This window comes from Nilaparvata lugens, chromosome 11 (assembly GCF_014356525.2).
Source record: "Nilaparvata lugens isolate BPH chromosome 11, ASM1435652v1, whole genome shotgun sequence".
Classification (NCBI taxonomy): domain Eukaryota; kingdom Metazoa; phylum Arthropoda; class Insecta; order Hemiptera; family Delphacidae; genus Nilaparvata; species Nilaparvata lugens.
The window spans coordinates 13,160,333-13,181,153 of NC_052514.1; the positions used below are offsets into that span (position 1 = coordinate 13,160,333).

Consider the following 20,821-nt stretch of genomic DNA (forward strand, 5'->3'; position numbering starts at 1 on the left):
AACATTGACCACTTTAATTTCTCGATTAGTAATAAATTACTGTTAATTGGACATCATGATAATAACATTTTCTCGTACTATGAGGGAAAAGATTAAAAGGAACATCTCATCCTATTATAATTAAAATTGTAGTCGACCTAGTAAATCGATTGATAAGGTTAGGTTGGATATTTCTTTTGATAAGAAATAATATTTTATTTTATAATCGTGAAAAATTGTAGTAGACTTCATAAATTAATTGATTCATGAGCTTAGATTGAAAAATTCCTTCATTGAATTATGTTGAAATGTTATGTTATTTTTATCAAAAATCAAATAAAATAAAATTTATTGCCTTACAAAAAATGTTCACAAATAAATACAGATTACACAATGTAATATTTTAGAATAAGAAGTATAATTTTTAACATAATAATATACTAATTGGGCGAAACCAGCAAAACCACAGTTCGAGTGCCGGTGACGAGTACCAAAACAGAAAACGATACTATTACTTCCAATAGTAAAACTTTGATTCAACAAGGTAAGCTAAACTATAATAATTATAACTATACAATTCAATCAAGGTGAAAGTGGGAAAAACACATATTTATACTGTATGCAAGTTTGATGGCAATACTAGAGAAAAAAAATCAAATTGTGTTGTAAATTAGGTGAAAAAACATTTGTTGATTTAATCCAATCAATTATTTTTTTAGTACTTGATTTAGTGATGCTATCTAAAATTAAATTTTCGGGTAACAGGTTAATCAATTTATTTACTACATAGGGGAACTGTCTACGGCATACTATTAGGTCTGTCCTGGAAACACGGTAATTTGATCAATAAATAGCAATAGAAATTCCCAGTGAACTAAACAGAGTATGATAGATTTTCACTTTCAATAGAATATGAAAAGTGCAGGATGGGTAAGTCTGGTCATAGAAAAAATATTATAACATAATGTATCTTTCCTATCTCAAGTCATAGAGAAAGAAATATAGAAAAATAAAAATGGCTCAAGTAGGGCAAACATAATTTTTATCTTGGTTTCAAGTAAAACTTCAATTTTTTTTTTAAATTTGTAAAAATGTATTTCATCTCATTATTTGTATTGTACATTGGCAAATAAATATTCTTATTCTTATTCTATTCTTAAATTGTGATAGACGTTTCATGTTTCGAATTAAGTTAATCAGATAAATTCAAAATTCTAGTTGATTTATTTTCTTAGACTTGAAATTGTGTGTAAATCAAACCATGAACTGCACATAGCCTCTGGACTGTTCATTTTAAATTAAGGTTAGTTGAAAGCAGTTTAGGGTGAATGCCTGTTGTTTACGCCTGGATTGTTGCCTATGAATAAATGAATAATGTATCTCTCCTATCTCAAGTAGAGCGTGCACAAGGTCGGTGGAGCGGCTCGACGCGGCGCGGCACGGAGAATTAAATAAATTCGACCTGGAATTAAATACATGTGATCAAGTGCACGGAGATCAGGTCGGAATTTTGCTGAAAGTCTCTGGACTTTTCGGGGTCAAAACCGCGTCGTGCCACGCTCCTAGTGCTCGGAGGTCAAGTCGGAAATTTTCCGCGTTCGGGTAACTTCGTGAGGGCTCGGACCTTCCATTTTCCGCTCTCCTCCGCGCCGCGCCGCGCTCGCAGTGCACGGACCTTCCATTTTCCGCTCTCCTCCGCGCCGCGCTCGCAGTGCACGGACCTTCCATTTTCCGCTCTCCTCCGCGCCGCGCCGCGCTCGCAGTGCACGGACCTTCCATTTTCCGCTCTCCTCCGCGCCGCGCCGCTTCACCGACCTAGTGCACGCTCATCTTTAAGCTATAATTTTTCTATGGTCTAATGTTCTGAGGCATTATAGACTTTAGATTGCTAGGCACGCCTTTGTCTTAGGTTTGAGTCCCACCGGTGGCATGGACGTTTGATCATATCATGAAATCACCCATGCACCTACCATTACCAACGCACGGGAAAAAAGCTCAAGTGGGCATAATCAGCAATAAAAATAAATACGGAGCTAAAACAGTAAAATTCCTGATAAATAAAATCAATGTACTCGTTCTTGATAACAAAAGAATGGAATGAATCCCAGTTCAAAATTAATTCCAGTATAGTTTGATAGCCTCAATAGGTCGAGTAGTAAGTTGTGCTTTGATGCTTGAAAGAAAAATTACTGTAAATTGTTGATGTGTAACTTACATCTTTTGATGACCGGATTCACTGGTGTAAATTTTCCTCCCATGAACAGTGTCTTCTTGACAGCCTCTTTAACTGAATATCTGAAAAATTAACAAAAATTCAAAACATACTTATAAAATGTGAAATAAGATACAAACTAAATTAAAATAAAAGTAAGTATGATGTATTATTTGATAACTGATTATTCACCATAGTAGTTATGAATGTAAATTCAAATCAATTCAATTCAAATCAATTTATTTCCTCCACAAAATTCAACAATTACAAAATTTAGGATAATGTACCTTAATCTAGTTTACTTACATTCTATCAACAAATAAAGGTACAAGAGGTGGAAATGAAACCACTGGCATAAGTGAAAATCACTTGTTCGCCAGTAGGAGTAGCATATTGTCAAACTTCGGTCATCCACATCTAATTAAAACAAAAAAAAGATGTATACAAAATAACATAAATAAATTACAACTTATATTCTAAGAGAATTAATCAAGCTATGTATCGAGACTCTTAAATTTAGCAGAATAGTAGTACAATTACAATGGATGTAAATTAAATTATCTACACAATATACAAATCAAAATAATGACTCTCAGTTATCCATTTCTTAATATTCCTTGGTACACTTTTGGAAGGTAGTTCTATGATAAGCCCGGGTGGAATAGAATTTATTAGTTTTGAAGCTATATAAGTGTTAGGTTTGAAACATATGATGCGAATTTGTACAAATTATACCTAGTCCTATGATTTTCATTATTTAATTGCATAAAATTAAAATTGTATCTACAAAAATATTTAATCACGCTCAAAACATACATTTGTCTTACTGTCATGACTCTAATATCCTTGAAAGCACTCATTGAGGGATAAATGGTTGGTTTATTCAATATTGTTTTTATTATCATTTTTTGCACTCTAAATAAAGGAGCTACATGCGTATCGAACGTACCTCCCCAAACCACCAAACCATATTGTAGCAATGATTGCACCAGAGCGAAGTACACCATTCTCAGCATTGGTAGCCGAAGGATCGATCTTAGTTTGTAAAATTTATAAGATACAAACCTCAATCTATCACAAAGGTAATCTATGTGTTTCTTCCATTTAAATCCTGCTCAATTATAATACCCAAATATTTCAAGTGACTTGTTCTTTCAATTTCGGGGCAATCACAACAACCAGTATTAACATCAAATTCATTACAATTAATATGCAATTTCAGTTTACATGCCGTATCTTCCTGGCCAGTTATATTTCTTGAAAATGCAATATATTTTGTTTTTTCAATATTCAAACTTAGTGAGTTCATATCCAGCCATTTCTTTAGTAAGGAGATGCCTCTTGAGGCGGCTCCATACACTTGGTGCCATGTTTCACCGCAAAACAAGAGAACAGTATCATCTGCAAAAGAAAACACCTCGCCCCCGCTCAGATCCAATTTCAACAATTCATTTACATACAGCAAAAATAGGATTGGTGATAAGACTGTACCTTGAGGTAGGCTGTAGCCAGTAGGAGAGTCATTGATAACTTCACTAACTGAGTCATTAATAGTTAGAATCTGTGCCCTACGTGAAAGGTAACTATCAAATAATTTTAATGTAGTTCCTCTGATTCCAACCCTTTCTAGTTTACATAATAGGCGCTCATGAGATACTGTATCATAGGCCTTGGCCAAATCAATAAAGATAGCAAGAGTTTTCTTTCCTTTATTTAAATGATCTGCCACAGCGTTCGAGAACTGAATTAAAGCATCGTTAGTACTCTTATTATTTTGAAATCCAAATTGATGATCTTCAATTATCTTATGTGACTCTAAGAATTCCACAATTTATTGTCTTTTTATTAGCTTCTCCATTATTTTAGTTAATGAACTCACCATACTAATTGGTCTATAGTTTTCCGGTAGCTTCTTATCACCTGACTTAAGAGAGGTTTTATCTTGGCTATTTTAAATAAAGATGGAAAAATACCCTCCTTAAAACATCTATTTACAATAAAAGTGAGTGGTTTAGAGACAAAGTCGGCTATTTCCTTTAAGTTTTACTTTTGATACCGTCAATACCCGGACTGGTGTTATTCTTTAGACTAAGTATTGCGTTTTTACTTCAGTTTCATTTACAGGTCTTAATGAAAATGAGTCATTCAATCTTGAGTTGTCTTTCTTGTATTCAAATTGAAATGAGGACTGGTTGTTGTCATATTTAGGTATTTTATCTGCATGAGTTTTTCCAACATTTACAAAGAAAAGTATTATCGGATGGGCACGTTTGATAGGCGGTCCCAGCTGAAGTAGGATAATGGTAAACCCCATTAATAATAAATACGGTAATAATAATAATAAATTTTATTTCCATTAATACAAAAATAAGCAATCCAATCGATAAAATGTACATAATATTCAAAAATACAATATATGAAATTTACTACAAATATAAATAAATTGCATTTTTTCGGAAATTAACCTACTCAACTATGGGAAACTCATGTTCTAGAGCAGGTGCAGTAGTAATACAATTAAATTTAGAGTGGTGAAAAACATCATAGGTTGGTGCAAAATCATCCATTATATAAGAATATATTGAGGCCAGGTGAGACCTTCGCACAAGGGAGGGACCTTCCCTACCAACCAAATTCCATAAGAATATACTTTTTACTTTCGGGCTCTGAGCCTGTTGGCACTTTTCCAAGCATGCATATGATTTGTATATTATCCAATCTATATATTATACCGGGTGTCCCACGAAGAAGTTTACACGTTTAATTTTATATTACGTGCCAATTCTTGCACCCAATTTTTCAAATTTTACACAGTTTACAAAGTAGGTTCTGAAAATATTCTGGGAAGATTTCAGCTCCCTAACCTTCGTAGAAACAAAGTGGCGGCATATTGAAAATTTTACCAATTTGCTTACTACTTTCATGAGTTATTATCTTATTTGTTTACTACGTTGCAGTAGTATTGCCTCACTTAATGGTACCAGAAATTGATCAAGCAATCTCCCAACAAGATGGTGCTCCACCTCATTTCGCAAATCATGTTAAGCAATTACTGAATGACAAACTTCTTGGTCGTGGAAGTGATTTTTTAGATTGGTCACCCCGATCACCAGATTTAACTGTTTGTGACTTCTTTTAATGAGGTTACTTGAAGGAGAAAGTTTATACCCATAAATTCAATAATGATGTGGAACTGATCAATATAAGAGTAACTTCTCCGGATACCGCGGAGTTTCTTAGTAAGAGCTTACGAATCATTTCTTATACGCTGTTATCAGTGTGTTACTGTGGATGGGTTTCAATTTCAATAATTTTGGACTTTTAAGGTTTTTTATTAGGCCTTGTTATAGTTGTTTTATTCAAAAGTTATATTGCCCTAAAGTGCAACAATAAAAATATTTTATAAAACCAAAAACACCTTTTTAATGTTTTCAAAGTATCGTTTATCAATATGCCGCCATTTTCTTTCTATGAAGGTTAGGGAGTTGAAATTTTCCCAGAATATTTTCAGAACCTACTTTGTAAACTGCGTGAATTTTAGAGAAATTTGGTGCATGAATGGGCACGTAATATGAAATTAAACGTGTAAACCTCTTCGTGGGACACCCGGTATGTATAAATAGTGCTGAAGCATTCCCAGAGCTTACATTTCTGAATAATTTGAATTTTCTTACCGGTTTTTGAATGTGACAATCATTGATAGCGGACGCTTACTCTTCTGCTGCTTTTTTCTGCTGGGTATTGTGATGGATACAACTTCTCCAAACATAGAAAATACTTTTTTCAGGTCTTCTTCATCCATTTCGTACGCCTCTATAACAAAATGTCATAAATTTGAGTCATAAAAATCGCCTAAATACTTATAAATTTGCTAATTTGATTTGCTCTTCAACTTTACTAAATTCAAAATTCCTAGTTAATATATATATTTGACTCCAATTCGCCAAAAATCGTGAAGTGTAAACAAAACCTATTTTTGGACAATTTCTATCTAAATTTGGGAAAGGAACAGTTATGGGCTTTAAGCATGTTGTTCTTTTCCCAATCATTCATAGTTGAGAATGATATCGTGTGTCAATGTATAAATAAATAAATAAATATCACCTAACGACTCACTGAAAAATCATCTAATCAGTCATGAAACCCCATTAAAAAATCACCTCATCACTACCGAAAACTTACAATTATCATTATTATAACAAACCACATGAAAAGATCACCTGGTATAATTATAATATTCAGTGGTTTATTTATTTTTAGTGGTTGTTTATTCTATGTTAGAAACCTCTCGCTGATGACAAAACATGCATGAAGTGTGTTTGTGTGTGTGTGATGTTTATCATGCATGTCCTACCGTTAGTGGCCAGCCTAAACTCTAAGTGAATCTCAACATTGATGAAAACAATTTGTCATGAGCAGCACTCACCTTCATTGCGGACATAGATAGAGTCACAATTTTCAGGCACATCCATGTGAGGTCTGTCTCTGCCAAAATATGTGTTGCCCAGAAAGTTTTTCGTCCGTCTTTTAACAGCCTCTTGGTCTTTGGTAGGAGACTGGTTAGCGGACTTCTTACTGGGGGATTTTGTAGTTTCACCCGATTGAGGTTTTCTGGCATCATCATGCCTCTTGGTATGTTTTGCTTCTCGAAACATCTGCACTACGGTTTTAACAGGTGAGCCTTGAGGATGTGGTCGTCGTAAAATTTGCATGGGTTGTTGCACAGCTTGTTGAACGCCATGTTGTATTGGCTGCACGTTTTGTTGCACAGGCTGTTGCAACAATTGCACTGGTTGTTGAACACCTTGTTGCAGCACTTGCATAGGTTGCTGCAGCGATTGCATGGGTTGTTGCAACATTTGCACAGGTTGTTGCATATGTTGCACATGCTGTTGCAACAACTGCACAGGTTGCATCAGTTGCACAGGTTGTTGCAACAATTGCACAGGTTGTTGCATCTGTTGCACAGGTTGTTGCAACAACTGCACAGGTTGTTGCATCTGTTGCATAGGCTGTTGTAACAATTGCACAGGTTGTTGTATGTGTTGCACGCCTTGTTGAGCAATGTGTTGCACCTGCTGTTGAACGAGTTGAATGTTATTTTGAACAGACTGCAGCTGTTGTTGCACAAATTGCAACTGATTCACTGGTTGCATTCCTGTTTGTGGTTGTGTCTGTGGAACCTGTTCAATTAAAAAAAGAACAATTTATTCAATAATAACTCACAATCATTACCAATTAAGCACACTATCAATCAATATTAGACTTGAATTCAAAAGTGTATGAAACATAACCTACTTTTTGGACTATAGTGTACAAATCTAAATTTGGGGAAGGAACAGTTTTGGGCTGTGCCTGTTGGTCCTTCCCCAATCATTTACATGAATTGTGTTCTGTGAAAATAAATATTTTATAATTTATAATAAAATAAAATAGATGAATATTTAAATAAAATAATTTAATAAATAATTGAATAAATATTTTCATTAACTGCTGCTAAAATTATCATAAGTATAGTTAGTTGACTTGTAATATTCGTTTTATTGACTAGTAATAAATGCTACCAAAATTCAAAAGTATGAACTTGAATTACTATGATTTTGAATAATTAATATTGAGAGAATTGCAATTAATATCAACAATTTTCTACTTAACAATGAATTGTTGAAATTACTTGATGCTTCACAGAAGCAGATTTGGAGTTTTCATTCGTTTGTGTTCAAGGGTTTGGTTATGGGGTTCATCTGACAATGTCTATTGTGAGTTACACCGGTCCACGTTATAATGGCAGAATTTTATCAACATTTATGTTGCTATCCTTCTTTATAATTCGAAAAAGCAGATAGCGCTATCTTTTTCTAGCTCTGCAACATAGCCAGCTCGTTTTTGAACAATGCAGAAATATTATCAACAGAATAATTAATCAGTATTATAGAAACTTATTGAATCATTGAAAATATAATTTCTTGGAAAATAAAATAAAATCGATTTTTCAACAAGAATGAACAGTGAGTATTAGCCTACCTACATGAGTACCGGTAACAGCTATTTTCTATAGAAGGAGTGGCAGGTACCGGCAACGCTGTTCTCCTATCTTTCTCCATTGCCATTATAACGTGGACCTCAAAATATATGTATTAGTTATTGCCAATACTAATGACAAACATAAGTATTGATTGATTTATTATTTCTAGGGAAAATGTAGCCTAACCTTTCAACAAAATAATGTCAAATCCAATGAACGTTTGAACGTTTCATGAACAATGAAAATTTAAAAGCACATTTCAGAAACTTCTTGAACTTCGGAAGATATTGAGGATTCCCATAAGGTTGAATTGTATCTAGTGATAATATCAATGTTCTATAGTAGCAGTTTGTATCTTTGGTGAAGAATGTGCCTTTGCAAAAAAAATTCTTCCTCTGAAGAACAGTAAAATTGCTAAAGTGAAAGATCATGAACAATAAAAATAATAAGCCTACTAAATCAATATATCAATCATAATATTGAAGTAAGAAGCTTATTTCAAATAAATTTCTCCAAGGCATCGTTGAGGTTTCTGATTGAAATGAATTAATAAATCTTCTTCTTCTTCTTCCTTTCACGGTTAGGCATTACTGCCTGTTCCGCACCTCTGTGCCTCTCACAATAACCAAATATAACACTAAAATCACTTTCAAACTTAAATAATAAATTACACTCACAACTTGCTGCACTGGTTGCATAATTTGCTGCACAGGTTGCATAGCCTGCTGTCCTTGTTGCCCAGGATGCATAGTCTGCTGTCCTTGTTGCACCAATTGTGATCCATGGTTTCTAGAAGCCTCCCCTCCACCCGTTGTCCCATCATAACCTCTTCCGTCACTTACATACCACACACTTCCCCCTCTATTCCTCCTCTCAACCTCCTCCCTATTCTCATAATCCCTCGTCCCATCAAAACTGGATTTACCAACCGTGTTATCATAACCCGTATTTCTGTCCCCTACACTCCTATCTCTTTGGTCTCTATCCCTCATATTTCTATCATCTTTGTACCTGTCTCCCTGGTTTCGATCCCTTACAGACCATGATGCAGAACTCACAGAATCAGCCCTAGGTCCATTTTCGATGCAACTACTACCCCAGTAGTCACTTGTATTTATCCCTGGGTTAATATTATGTGTATCCCTCCCCCAAACTGATGGTCTGGATAACACGCTGTTGTCACTAATAACTGATTGTCGGTCAAAGTTTGGGTCATCTCTATTAGATTGCCTGTCAAAGTCTGTTCTATTTCTACTTGACGATCGGTCAGGTTGCCTGTCAAAGTCTGGGTCACCTCTGTGGGTCGATTTTGACAATCTCTTGTCATCAAACCCCGGTTTTGAAGTTTGTCTCTGTGATTCGTTGGAATGATGGCGGTTTGGTCTGTGTCTGGGTCGTTTCTTCTTCGAATTTGTTCCTTCCCCACCATCGTCAACCGATGTAGGTCCAGGAAAATCGTTTTTCTGTGACCACCTTTCATGCTGCTCAGAAGTGGTCATGTTACGCTCACCCTGTAATGAAAAATTATTGTGTTTTTATTTCACCTAAATTCTCCGCTTCGCGTCGCATGATAACTGTTTTGCGCGAGCGATAAAGTCGCGCATTACGCTCTTAACATAAATAGCTATTTTTACGCGCAGTTGTATAAAACAATACTTTCGACTTGGAGGGACATGCGCAGCAGAGAAAGGTAGGGATACAGCGGCGCGATGTTGCCGTTATAAACCGGCCAGCGCACTTCAATTTCTATAGTGAGATCCAGGTTATAATGGCAGTGAAGAAAGATAGGAGAAAAACGTTGCCAATTCTCTCCATTTTGCCACTGACTGTACACAGCTGTTACTCAATTCATCCCATTAAATTTAATCCAATGGTAATTATCATTTCCTTGATAAAATAATCAATTTAATGCCAAATTAATCAAGAAAATATATCTTTTCATAATTTGATTCAAAAATTTGCTTCCATAACAGAACTGAGATCAGATTTTTATTTTTATACAAATCTGAAATGGCGGCTAATTTAAAAAGCTGTGATACAACGATCTGAATTTCAAAACAACAGAAATTTAGTTATTTGGTAGGTATTCTATTCCAATTCCTTTTTAAAATGATAGAAAAATAGAAATCCTATTTAAAAATAAGTAATTTCAATGGATTAATTCTGAAATAACATTTCAATATTATTTATACCGGTACGAGTAGGTCTAACCTATACGGGTAGACTAACTGAAGCATGGATGAAGTCTAGGATGGTTAGTTATCAACTTTTAAAATGTCATCTCAGGTATTTTAATTTATGTTTCTCATACGGTAATGTTTAAAAATTATTTCATCGTTTCAAAAATACATTTTAAATCAATTATACGACTTGTGTACTCAAGTATTTTGATAGAATGAAGAAAAAAAATAGCGGCTGAGAATTTTTGTTCAGTTTTGTACAGTCACTGTCAAAAGTAAATATAAAATATTCTAACAAATAGACAACATTGCAAAGCGAGAGAGAGATAGTGCTATCTGTTTTGTTGTATGATTGAAAAGGACAGCAACAGTATTGTCAATCATACACTGCCATTATAATGTGGACCTCACTATAGTGAGTTTTTCTGTGCACCTGATACACACAAAAACGATGTTTCCTGTCTGGAAGCACTGAGTCGACTGAGTCTAATCGAAAAATCGGCAACTGTGCTTCTACCTATGACTCTATTACTCATTGGCTGATCTCCATCCATTTCTCTGCGCTGCATATTCATCTTGAGTTTAACTTGAGTTAGTACTTGGTCCGGAGTGATCCGTGGTCTAGTGGATAAAGTGCTTGCTTAGCAGCATAGAGATCCCGGGTTCAAACCCTCCCATTACCAAAAGTTTTTTAACCAGATCACTCCCGTCTTATCGGATGAGCACGTTAAACTGTCGGTCCCGGCTGAAGTATGACAGTCGTAAGGCCCATTGACGACTTAAATGATATATTCATGCGGTGGGACCTTCCCGCAAGGGACTCCCCACCAACAAAAGCAATACGAATTAACTTTTTTAGTACTTGATCTGGCTTAATGGCATCAAGTACTTACTTAACAATGGCCACTGTTAAGTATTCGTTTATTCTCATAAATAGACAAAACACAACGTTAGCTTGAGTAAACTTGATGCCATTGTATAGACTATAACCAATTACACCATATTTTGAATGATGTCTGGATAGTAGCGCTAATTTTATACTAAGCCAGCTAGCCTACACATGTAATTTGATTTATCGCACCTGAAAATAATCGTGCGGTGTTCTATAAACTTCGTGGATCTTCGGTCTCCTTTCATCAGATGCGGCGGCCTTGTCTGACGATCGGCTGAGGTTCCTTTTCATATAAAGCAGATAATCGACACGTTGCTGGTGATAAGTGGAGCAGAAATGCTTGTCAGCCTCGTTGCGGTTGATTAGGAATACATTGCACACCAAACACCACAGAGTATTCTCACTATTTTGCATACTCTAGGGAGCCAGGTAAGACGGAAGCCTGTGAAAATGCAAGAAAATTAATGGAAACCAAACTATAAACACAACAAACTAAAACATGATATAGTCACCATTCGCACACTCCAAGGAGAAAGGATTTTTGAAAGCCGGTTGAAACAGACACAACTGAAAACTGTTATAAGAGAATTGCTTCATAATACATAAACAATCAAACATAATATAAGCTTTAAATCTAAATAAAAATATAAATCTGAGTAGGCCTACCCTTTTCAATTATTTCGTCACGACATGTTTCGGTCAAGTCTTGAAATATTTTTTTCAATGTATTTTTTCAATGTAAATGCAATAATTGTTTCGTCAAGTCTTGAAATAATTTTAAAAAGGTACTCGGATTTATATTTAAAAATAGCCCTAAAGAAAAAAAATACAAGCTTTAACACTTTAACCGAAACACCGGTCTGTGAGACCAGAGGCAAAATTATTTTCTCGATAGTGGCAAAATTGTGAATCAAAAATTGCTGCCCAATCTAATACCTTCTCCCCCACTATTCCTCAACATTCTCCAACAATGCTCGTCAGTCCCCAACTCACGGTTATCAACTAAACATCAATCTATTGAAAACGTACCGGTCTCAGCTACCGGATCTTTCGGATAACGTTTATTTTTTTTCGCCACACTGCACAGAAAGCAGCTGTTTTCCAGTCCCTACGTAGATCTGAAAGACCTTGTTTGCAGACGACGTCAGAAAAGGGTTTCTTTTCCGGTCTAGGCCAGAAAGTTGTCTCTTTCCAGCCGCTTATGGCTGGAAACAACGCGCTAATTATTATTAATAAGTCATCCGCTAGATCGGGCGAGTGTCCACTTTCATAATAAGCTGAAGTCGCCATGATTTTAGTTCCAGTTTCGAATCAAACTAATTCGCTTCGCAACCAGTTTTATTCAATTATTTATTGTTGATTAGTGCATTCCGAATTTTCAAAAATGCTTGAAGATGACTGTGGTATTCCAAGTGAAATTTTAAAAGAATCTGAAATCCTGACTGCAAATCTTCTACCACTAAAATCAAGAGATAGGTACGATAGCTTAACGAGTATTCTTTATTTTGTATTCTTTATTTATTTTGTCAGCAATACCTGTAGTGTGGCGAAAAATATCGTTCGCACCACGGGCAAAAATGTTTTTCCAGCTCTCAATCTTTTCTAGTCCTCGGCCTACGGCCTCGGACTTGAAAACCGATTTCGAGCTGGAAAAATCTCATTTTCTGCTCTAGGTGCGAAATATACTATACCGGTCTAGAATACCGGATGCTTCGATTAACAGATATTTTGAGCATTCAATTATTTTTCTAATGTTTTTCTCTTCATTATTTCGATATTTTATTGACATGTTTTATTTGACAAACTAATTTTTGTAATTTATAAAACGTTGGTTTAGGAAAATTGATGACAAAGGATGAGTTATCAACCATACAAGCCCCAGCCTTTGGAACTTGTATCAATACGATACTTCACAATGAAGTGTCACAAAATAAATATTCACTTGACGAAATAGATGATTCCGACCACTATAGTTATTTATGAACTTTTATTGCTAATAAAATAACTGGAGGCTGAAAACGTCTGCTCAAACAAGTTTCTTGATAACAATGAAAAACATTATTATTTTCAATGATTACCTTTCAGTTTTGCTATAAATCCTATATTGATAAAATATTTCTCCATGATTATTGTTCTGAGTATTAAATGATAGTATCTTACACGGATTTTTGTATTGTGTGTTTTCTTACATCCAACATCATACATTTATTACATATCAATGTTTCCAAATTTTTCTCTATTCTTCCATCACTTAATTTGCAACTGAAATCTATATTATACTTTACTATTATTGAAATTTAGCAATGAAAAATATTTAAATTCATATTTAGTAGAAAATATATCAAATATAACACTTTAAGCAAGACCCAGTCTGTGAGACCGGATGTTTCGGTTTAGGTCAGTTCGGACCATGTTTCGGTTAGAGTGTATGAGATTGTTTTTAGTTATTGCATGGACTAACTTTTATATGGTTATCTTGTACTTAAGTGTGAAGAATGAATGAGACTGGGAGAAAGCAACAGGCTTAGCCCAAAACCGCTCTTCTCCAATATATTATAAACAGTAACAGATTGGAAGGTCATAATTAAAAGGTTGAAGGTTACAATGAAATAAAAAGCACAATTTATGTTGTAATTTCTAGTTATCGTAGTAGACATATTGTGTCTACATCACATTCTTAGTAGACAATATATTGTGTCTACATCATATTCTATTACATTGCATAAACAAATAATATTTTGACTAGAAAAGTTCGAGGCGTCACGTTCTGTAACGTCTCCAATGGAAGATTATTGACAAGGACAACCATGACGAATTCATGCGTAAATAATAATGTTTCATTCATTTTCAAATATCATCAATTTTCAAAACTATTTTATTCTAATTTAATGTTCACTTTAACTACTTTAATTAACAATAACTTGTCCCAATTCATCTCAGTATGTGTTGCCACCAATAATTGGATAGATACAGAATCAAAGTAATGAAATGCGACTTACGGAGAGCTGTTGATAATATTCATTAAATTTTGTTAACTAAATCGAATTTTACTCTGAATCTCCAATTATTTTTCTTTCTGACGTCATCAGTTTACTTATTGGCAGTGATGGAGTTGAGTGTGCCCTTTGATGGAAACATTTATTATGAACTAGCCGTCAGGCTCGCTTCGCTCGCCATATCCGTCTAGCCAGGGGGCTCCGCCCCCTGGACCCCCGACTGGATCGTCCAAGAATGAGATCAGCAGGCTCGCTTCGCTCGCCTGCATTTTTCATTTGGGCATTTTTATCATAATGTTAGGACAATCCAGTCGGGGGTCCAGACTAAACGGCTGGCTAAACGGATATGGCGAGCGAAGCGAGCCTCACTGCTAGTAATATAACATTCCCAGGATTGAAGTAGCAGTGACCAATCAATTTTTCCGCGATAAATGCATTTAAATCTTCAACTTGGTGCCAACCTAACAAAGTCAACTCAACTTAATGCCAACCTGACAAAATTATTAATTTAGTTGCCAGTTAACAACTGTTTCGAAGAGGTACTCTATCTAGATTATAGTTCTATAGTAACATATGATATATGATATGGAAATTTCAATTATAATTAAGAGATTGGGAGAAAAAGAATATACATGCTAAAAGACGAACTTTAAACCCTTAAAAACAACCCTTAGAGTTGAAATATTGCCAAAAGATTTCTTAGTGCGCCTCTAAAGGGCCAACTTAACATACCTACCAAATTTGAACGTTTTTGGTCCGGTAGATTTTTAGTTATGCGAGTGAGTGAGTGAGTGAGTCAGTCAGTCAGTGAGTGAGTGAGTGACATTTCGCTTTTATATATATAGATGAAGAAAAGCAGTGATTTTTACAAAATGGTAGTGTTTCTCAAAAATCTCAAAAACACTGAATTTAGATATGGTTAATTTGATTTTAATCAAGAATAGTTTCTTCCAAACAGTGTTTGATTTTTTTCAAAAACAGATTCTTTCAAACAGTGTATCTTTTGAACACTGACCTTCAGAGTCTTCAAGTTTGTGTGCAAACCAGTCTCAAATTGTCCAGTGTTTTACGAACAGTGTCAATGTAAGAACTGTATTTTGAGCACTATCTCTGATTTTAATAATAACACTGTCTCTTCAAAACACATTTCTCAATCAGTGTCTTTGATTTCCACCCAAACAGTATCTTTCAAGTGTAGTATCTTCTGTATACAATGACTCAATATTTAAACATTTGTAGTTTATCCTGGCTTTACATCTGATTATTTTTGTTGATAGCTCAATTCCAAAAACCAAACGAGACTTGTCAAATGGCACAAGTAAACTGTACCTTACTCCACTAATAGAACAGGGCCATCTCGACCACGCTCGGAAACTATCACTTGTGAAACCATTATTGAACAACTTTAGTATCGAAAGTCATTCAGGTTTTTTTTCAGTTGACAAACACTGCAACTCAAACATATTTTTCTGGTTTATCAAAATTAGTAATTTTTGGGAGCAAGCTCCCGTTACAGTTTGGCTTCAAGGGGGCCCGGGTAAGTCCGGAATCTGTGGTTTACTTCTAGAACATGGACCATATATTATGTTGAAACATGAATTGTTTCCTAGAGAACACTCATGGCATAAGTTGAGTAATATGCTGTACATTGATAACCCTGTAGGATCGGGGTTTAGTTTCACCAACGCTAACGGTTACACTCAAAGGCAGACAATAATCGGTGAACATTTGTACAGGGTTGTTTCACATTTTTTCCGATTTTTCCCAAACCTTAGGGCCAACAAAATATTCATCGCGGGTGAATCTTATAGGGGAAAGTATGCACCTTCGTTAGCCCACGCTATTCACCGGAAAAACGCTGAGGTTAACAATATTTTCAAGGTCAACCTGCAAGGTTTGATGATAGGAAACGGGTTGACCGATCCTGTAAACATGATGAAGTATAGTGATTACCTGTAAATTGATATGGTTGACTCCAAGGGAAAATCTTTGTTCCAAGAATACAAGAACGAAATAGTCAAGAAAATCAATGAGAATGATCACAACAGAGCTACAGAATTATTCAAGGCACTGTTTGCAGGGTATTCTGAATCTGGGGTATCATACATGCCGACGGGAATTAAAGAGTATTTCAACTACTCCAACGAACACGAAACTACTTGGACAATCGACCACGAGAAATTTGTCAACTCTGCAGTTTTTCGGGACGCTGTACAAGTGGGTAACAGGGAATTTAGTGACGGAATAGAAGTGATTCGAAACTTGAAGCAAGATTTTATGAAATCAGTGATCCCATACATTGCTGAACTCTTAGATCACTATCGGATATCTTTCTATAACGAACAGTTCGATATTATATGTGCTTATCCCTTAATCGTTAATTGCCAACAAAATATGAAGTGGAAACTGGTAGAAGATTACAGGAGGGCTGATAGGGTGATATGGAAAAATGGGGTTGATTTATTGGGAGATTATAAAGTTGTGGGTAATTCGAGTGAAGTCCTTGTGAGGAACGCTGGACATCTAGTACCTAAAGATCAACCTCGAGCTGCATATCTTTTGTTTTTCAGTTTCATTTTTAACACTGACCTAAATAATATCTGATATTAATTAGAGTTTATTAACTAGCTGATTTTATTCAACTTATTCTACTATTTATAATAATTATAAAGTCTGAATTATTCAGACTTTATCATGCTTTGTGGGGAATAGGCTATTCACATAGGCCTAGTTTACTTTTTGGAACAGTTTCTTTTAAAATTTGAGTTCAGTAATTCAAGTAATGTACAGTAGGTTGATATGAATAGAAATCGGTTGATTGATTATTAAAATTACTCTTTTTAGTACATTGATTCTTCAATGTCAATTATTCATTTAGGCTGATACAATTTCCATTGCCAACAATATGATCCACATTTTAAAATTTGAATAATAATTATTAAAACAGAAATAGCTTTAGTTGATATTTATTAAACTATATTCATTTATTATACTAGAAAATGATATAGAAATTATTATTTGGTGCTGAATCCTATGATACTTTTCAACTAGTAGACGATTATTGAAATAGTACGTCATAATAGGCCTAATCATCCCAATTCGTTGGACTATTCTATGATAATTTAAACGTGTATTATAAATATATAGGCTAACCAAATATCAACACAAAATTAACACCAAAATCAGCTAAAGATAAAAAAAGAAACAGAAGTAAAATTTAAAACAGAAATGAAAGATAAAACAGAAGCTGAAATAAGGATAAATATCGAGTTAAAATATTAAGTTTAAAGTATAAAAACATAAATTTTGATAGGATAATTAACTTAATGTAGGTAACAAAAACAAACAAGTCACAAGAATATCCTCATTTTAAATTAACTCATTCAAAAAATAATAATTAGAATTATCAGTGATTCGAAACTTGAAGCAAGATTTTATGAAATCAGTGATCCCATACATTGCTGAACTCTTAGATCACTATCGGATAACTTTCTATAACGAACAGTTCGATATTATATGTGCTTATCCCTTAATCGTTAATTGCCAACAAAATATGAAGTGGAAACTGGTAGAAGATTACAGGAGGGCTGATAGGGTGATATGGAAAAATGGGGTTGATTTATTGGGAGATTATAAAGTTGTGGGTAATTCGAGTGAAGTCCTTGTGAGGAACGCTGGACATCTAGTACCTAAAGATCAACCTCGAGCTGCATATCTTTTGTTTTTCAGTTTCATTTTTAACACTGACCTAAATAATATCTGATATTCATTAGAGTTTATTAACTAGCTGATTTTATTCAACTTATTCCACTATTTATAATAATTATAAAGTCTGAATTATTCAGACTTTATCATGCTTTGTGGGGAATAGGCTATTCACATAGGCCTAGTTTACTTTTTGGAACAGTTTCTTTTAAAATTTGAGTTCAGTAATTCAAATAATGTACAGTAGGTTGATATGAATAGAAATCGGTTGATTGATTATTAAAATTACTCTTTTTAGTACATTGATTCTTCAATGTCAATTATTCATTTAGGCTGATACAATTTCCATTGCCAACAATATGATCCACATTTTAAAATTTGAATAATAATTATTAAAACAGAAATAGCTTTAGTTGATATTTATTAAACTATATTCATTTATTATACTAGAAAATGATATAGAAATTATTATTTGGTGCTGAATCCTATGATACTTTTCAACTAGTAGACGATTATTGAAATAGTACGTCATAATAGGCCTAATCATCACAATTCGTTGGACTATTCTATGATAATTTAAACGTGTATTATAAATATATAGGCTAACCAAATATCAACACAAAATAAACACCAAAATCAGCAAAAGATAAAAAAAGAAACAGAAGTAAAATTTAAAACAGAAATGAAAGATAAAACAGAAGCTGAAATAAGGATAAATATCGAGTTAAAATATTAAGTTTAAAGTATAAAAACATAAATTTTGATAGGATAATTAACTTAATGTAGGTAACAAAAACAAACAAGTCACAAGAATATCCTCATTTTAAATTAACTCATTCAAAAAATAATAATTAGAATTATCAGTGATTGATAATAATAGATACTCACAATTGGTTTTAAAGTTGCATACCGAATAATAAATCCATATCACAGTGGATAATTTAGAAAAATTATAGCCTAATACATTATCAGAGATAATGTTCAACAGGAAGAAACTGTAATTGAGTCATAAATGTATTCAAATATATATTCTTGTACAGTTGTCTCTCTGGAGAGTTTAAGATGTGATAGGAAAGATAACAGAGGTCTGATTGGGTTTTTCAAATTTTGCACTTGTGACAAAGATAAATGTTTGAATCATTAATTTAGGCTATTACTGATGTAATGACTGCTTGATTACAAGACTTAGTAGAGAATATTCAAGTTTTATTGAGCCTCAACATCTTGACCGTTTATGGACTCTATATAATAAAATGTATTCTGACTCTAAAATTTAAAAATTAAGTCTACCTGTATGTCAATCATCAATATAATACACGCTCAAGAAGAACGTATAGACTTCAACAACATAGGAGACAATTCTTTGAAAAACGTCCCTCCTACATGGGAGCTAAGTTCTTCAACCAGCTACCAATTAATATCAGAGAGAAGGATGGTGCGAATTCCAAAAATGAATTTAAAAGATATTTAATTTCAATTAGCACAAATTCTATAAAGAAGAATGCTAGATTCCGCGGCCCATATACTAAAGTGCAGTCGAAGACTTTCTCTATTGATTATTGTGAATTATTATTTTATGACACTACTTATATTGTTTGAATGCAATTATAAATAAGAACTGGGGAGCCTAAGAACTATTTGATTGATTGAGCTTATATTATTAGTTACTAAGATATATGCTAGAAATTTTATATAAGCTAAGAAACTGATGAATAAGTTTAAAAAATATATACAATAAAATCTTCAAGTTACCTGTTGTATCAACTAGTTCATCATACAATGCTCAGCCTTCTGCAACAAAAAATATTGTTGAAACATGTTAAAATATTCTAAACAAAGTTAAAATGCTATTTTGAGCTCTAAACTACCAACATCAAATCGTAAAGTAAATAATTATAAAAGCTCTTTTATTTATTTAACAAGATAATGATCGTTTAGTTAACGAGTGTTTGATCATCGAAGAGTAATTTTAGGCTTTTATCACTATAATATTATCATACTGTATTCCAACATTTTAGGTTAGTTTTTAATCTACCTACAGAGTACAGTACAATAAGCTTTTATAAAATGAACAAGCCAACCAAAGATTTCTGAAAATAGAAGTTTAAATAATATTTGTTGGAAATTTTATTTTGCATTTAAACTTCACACAGAATTTAATTCAATCCTGTTTATTAGCGTTCAAATCCTAAAGTCAAAGCTAAGCAACTTTAGTCATAAGCTGAATTTACTGATAGAAAATGTACTTAATATTTATGGTTATCAAAATTTGAGCAAATTTCAGTAATTTAATAAATATTGCTCTGATTAAAGTTGAATGTCAATATTTTATTCGTGATTAATTAATTAATTAGTTTTCTATTTACCAAGATAACCTTAAAGTCATGCTGTATTTCTCGGCTGATTTGTAATATAAACAGAATTTACATTGTAGTAAACTACATTAAAAAGAAATAAAATGAAACATACCTTTTATTATTATCAAAATGAATTATAATTAAATTTGATAAAATTTGAATTAAATAAAATGGTCGAGATTAAAAATAATGCTTCTCTTTCTCTTTTGAAAAAGTCGTCAAGTCGATTCAAGAGTATCATTTCATCTGTCAAAAATGTCGATATACAAAGTTATCGATAAAAGTTTTTCGTCTTAATAAAATTTTTCTCGATAGATATTGTTGAAATCTGTTATCACGTTATATACAATCTATTTGATATGACTAGGCCTGGTTTTGACTTCATATCACTTGCTTTTTTTCATTTGAATAATGCTTAATTGGTATCTTAATTAATTTGAATAATGCTGAAAATCGGCACAGAATTTTTTTTATG

General features: G+C 33.6%; 1 protein-coding gene across 3 annotated transcripts in view; it reads right to left on the reverse strand.

Annotated features, from left to right (window-relative positions):
- The window catches only part of LOC111058381, a 35,728-nt gene extending 15,131 nt beyond the window's left edge, over window positions 1–20,597 (reverse strand). For 2 of the 3 annotated variants that reach the window (XR_005572463.1, XM_039437616.1), the window contains exons 1-7: window positions 20,459–20,597; window positions 19,742–19,780; window positions 11,478–11,730; window positions 8,894–9,727; window positions 6,618–7,374; window positions 5,866–6,004; window positions 2,195–2,274 (exon numbers count right to left, since the gene is read on the reverse strand). Coding sequence is in view for 2 of the 3 variants with exons in the window: in XM_039437616.1 (XP_039293550.1) it covers window positions 2,195–2,274; window positions 5,866–6,004; window positions 6,618–7,374; window positions 8,894–9,727; window positions 11,478–11,702 (2,035 nt within the window). In the remaining variant the exon portion in view is untranslated. Of the gene's footprint in view, window positions 1–2,194; window positions 2,275–5,865; window positions 6,005–6,617; window positions 7,375–8,893; window positions 9,728–11,477; window positions 11,731–19,279; window positions 19,480–19,741; window positions 19,781–20,458 lie in introns of those variants that run through there. The other variant, XM_039437617.1, reaches the window with a different exon arrangement.
- Between the last annotated feature and the right edge of the window lie 224 nt (window positions 20,598–20,821).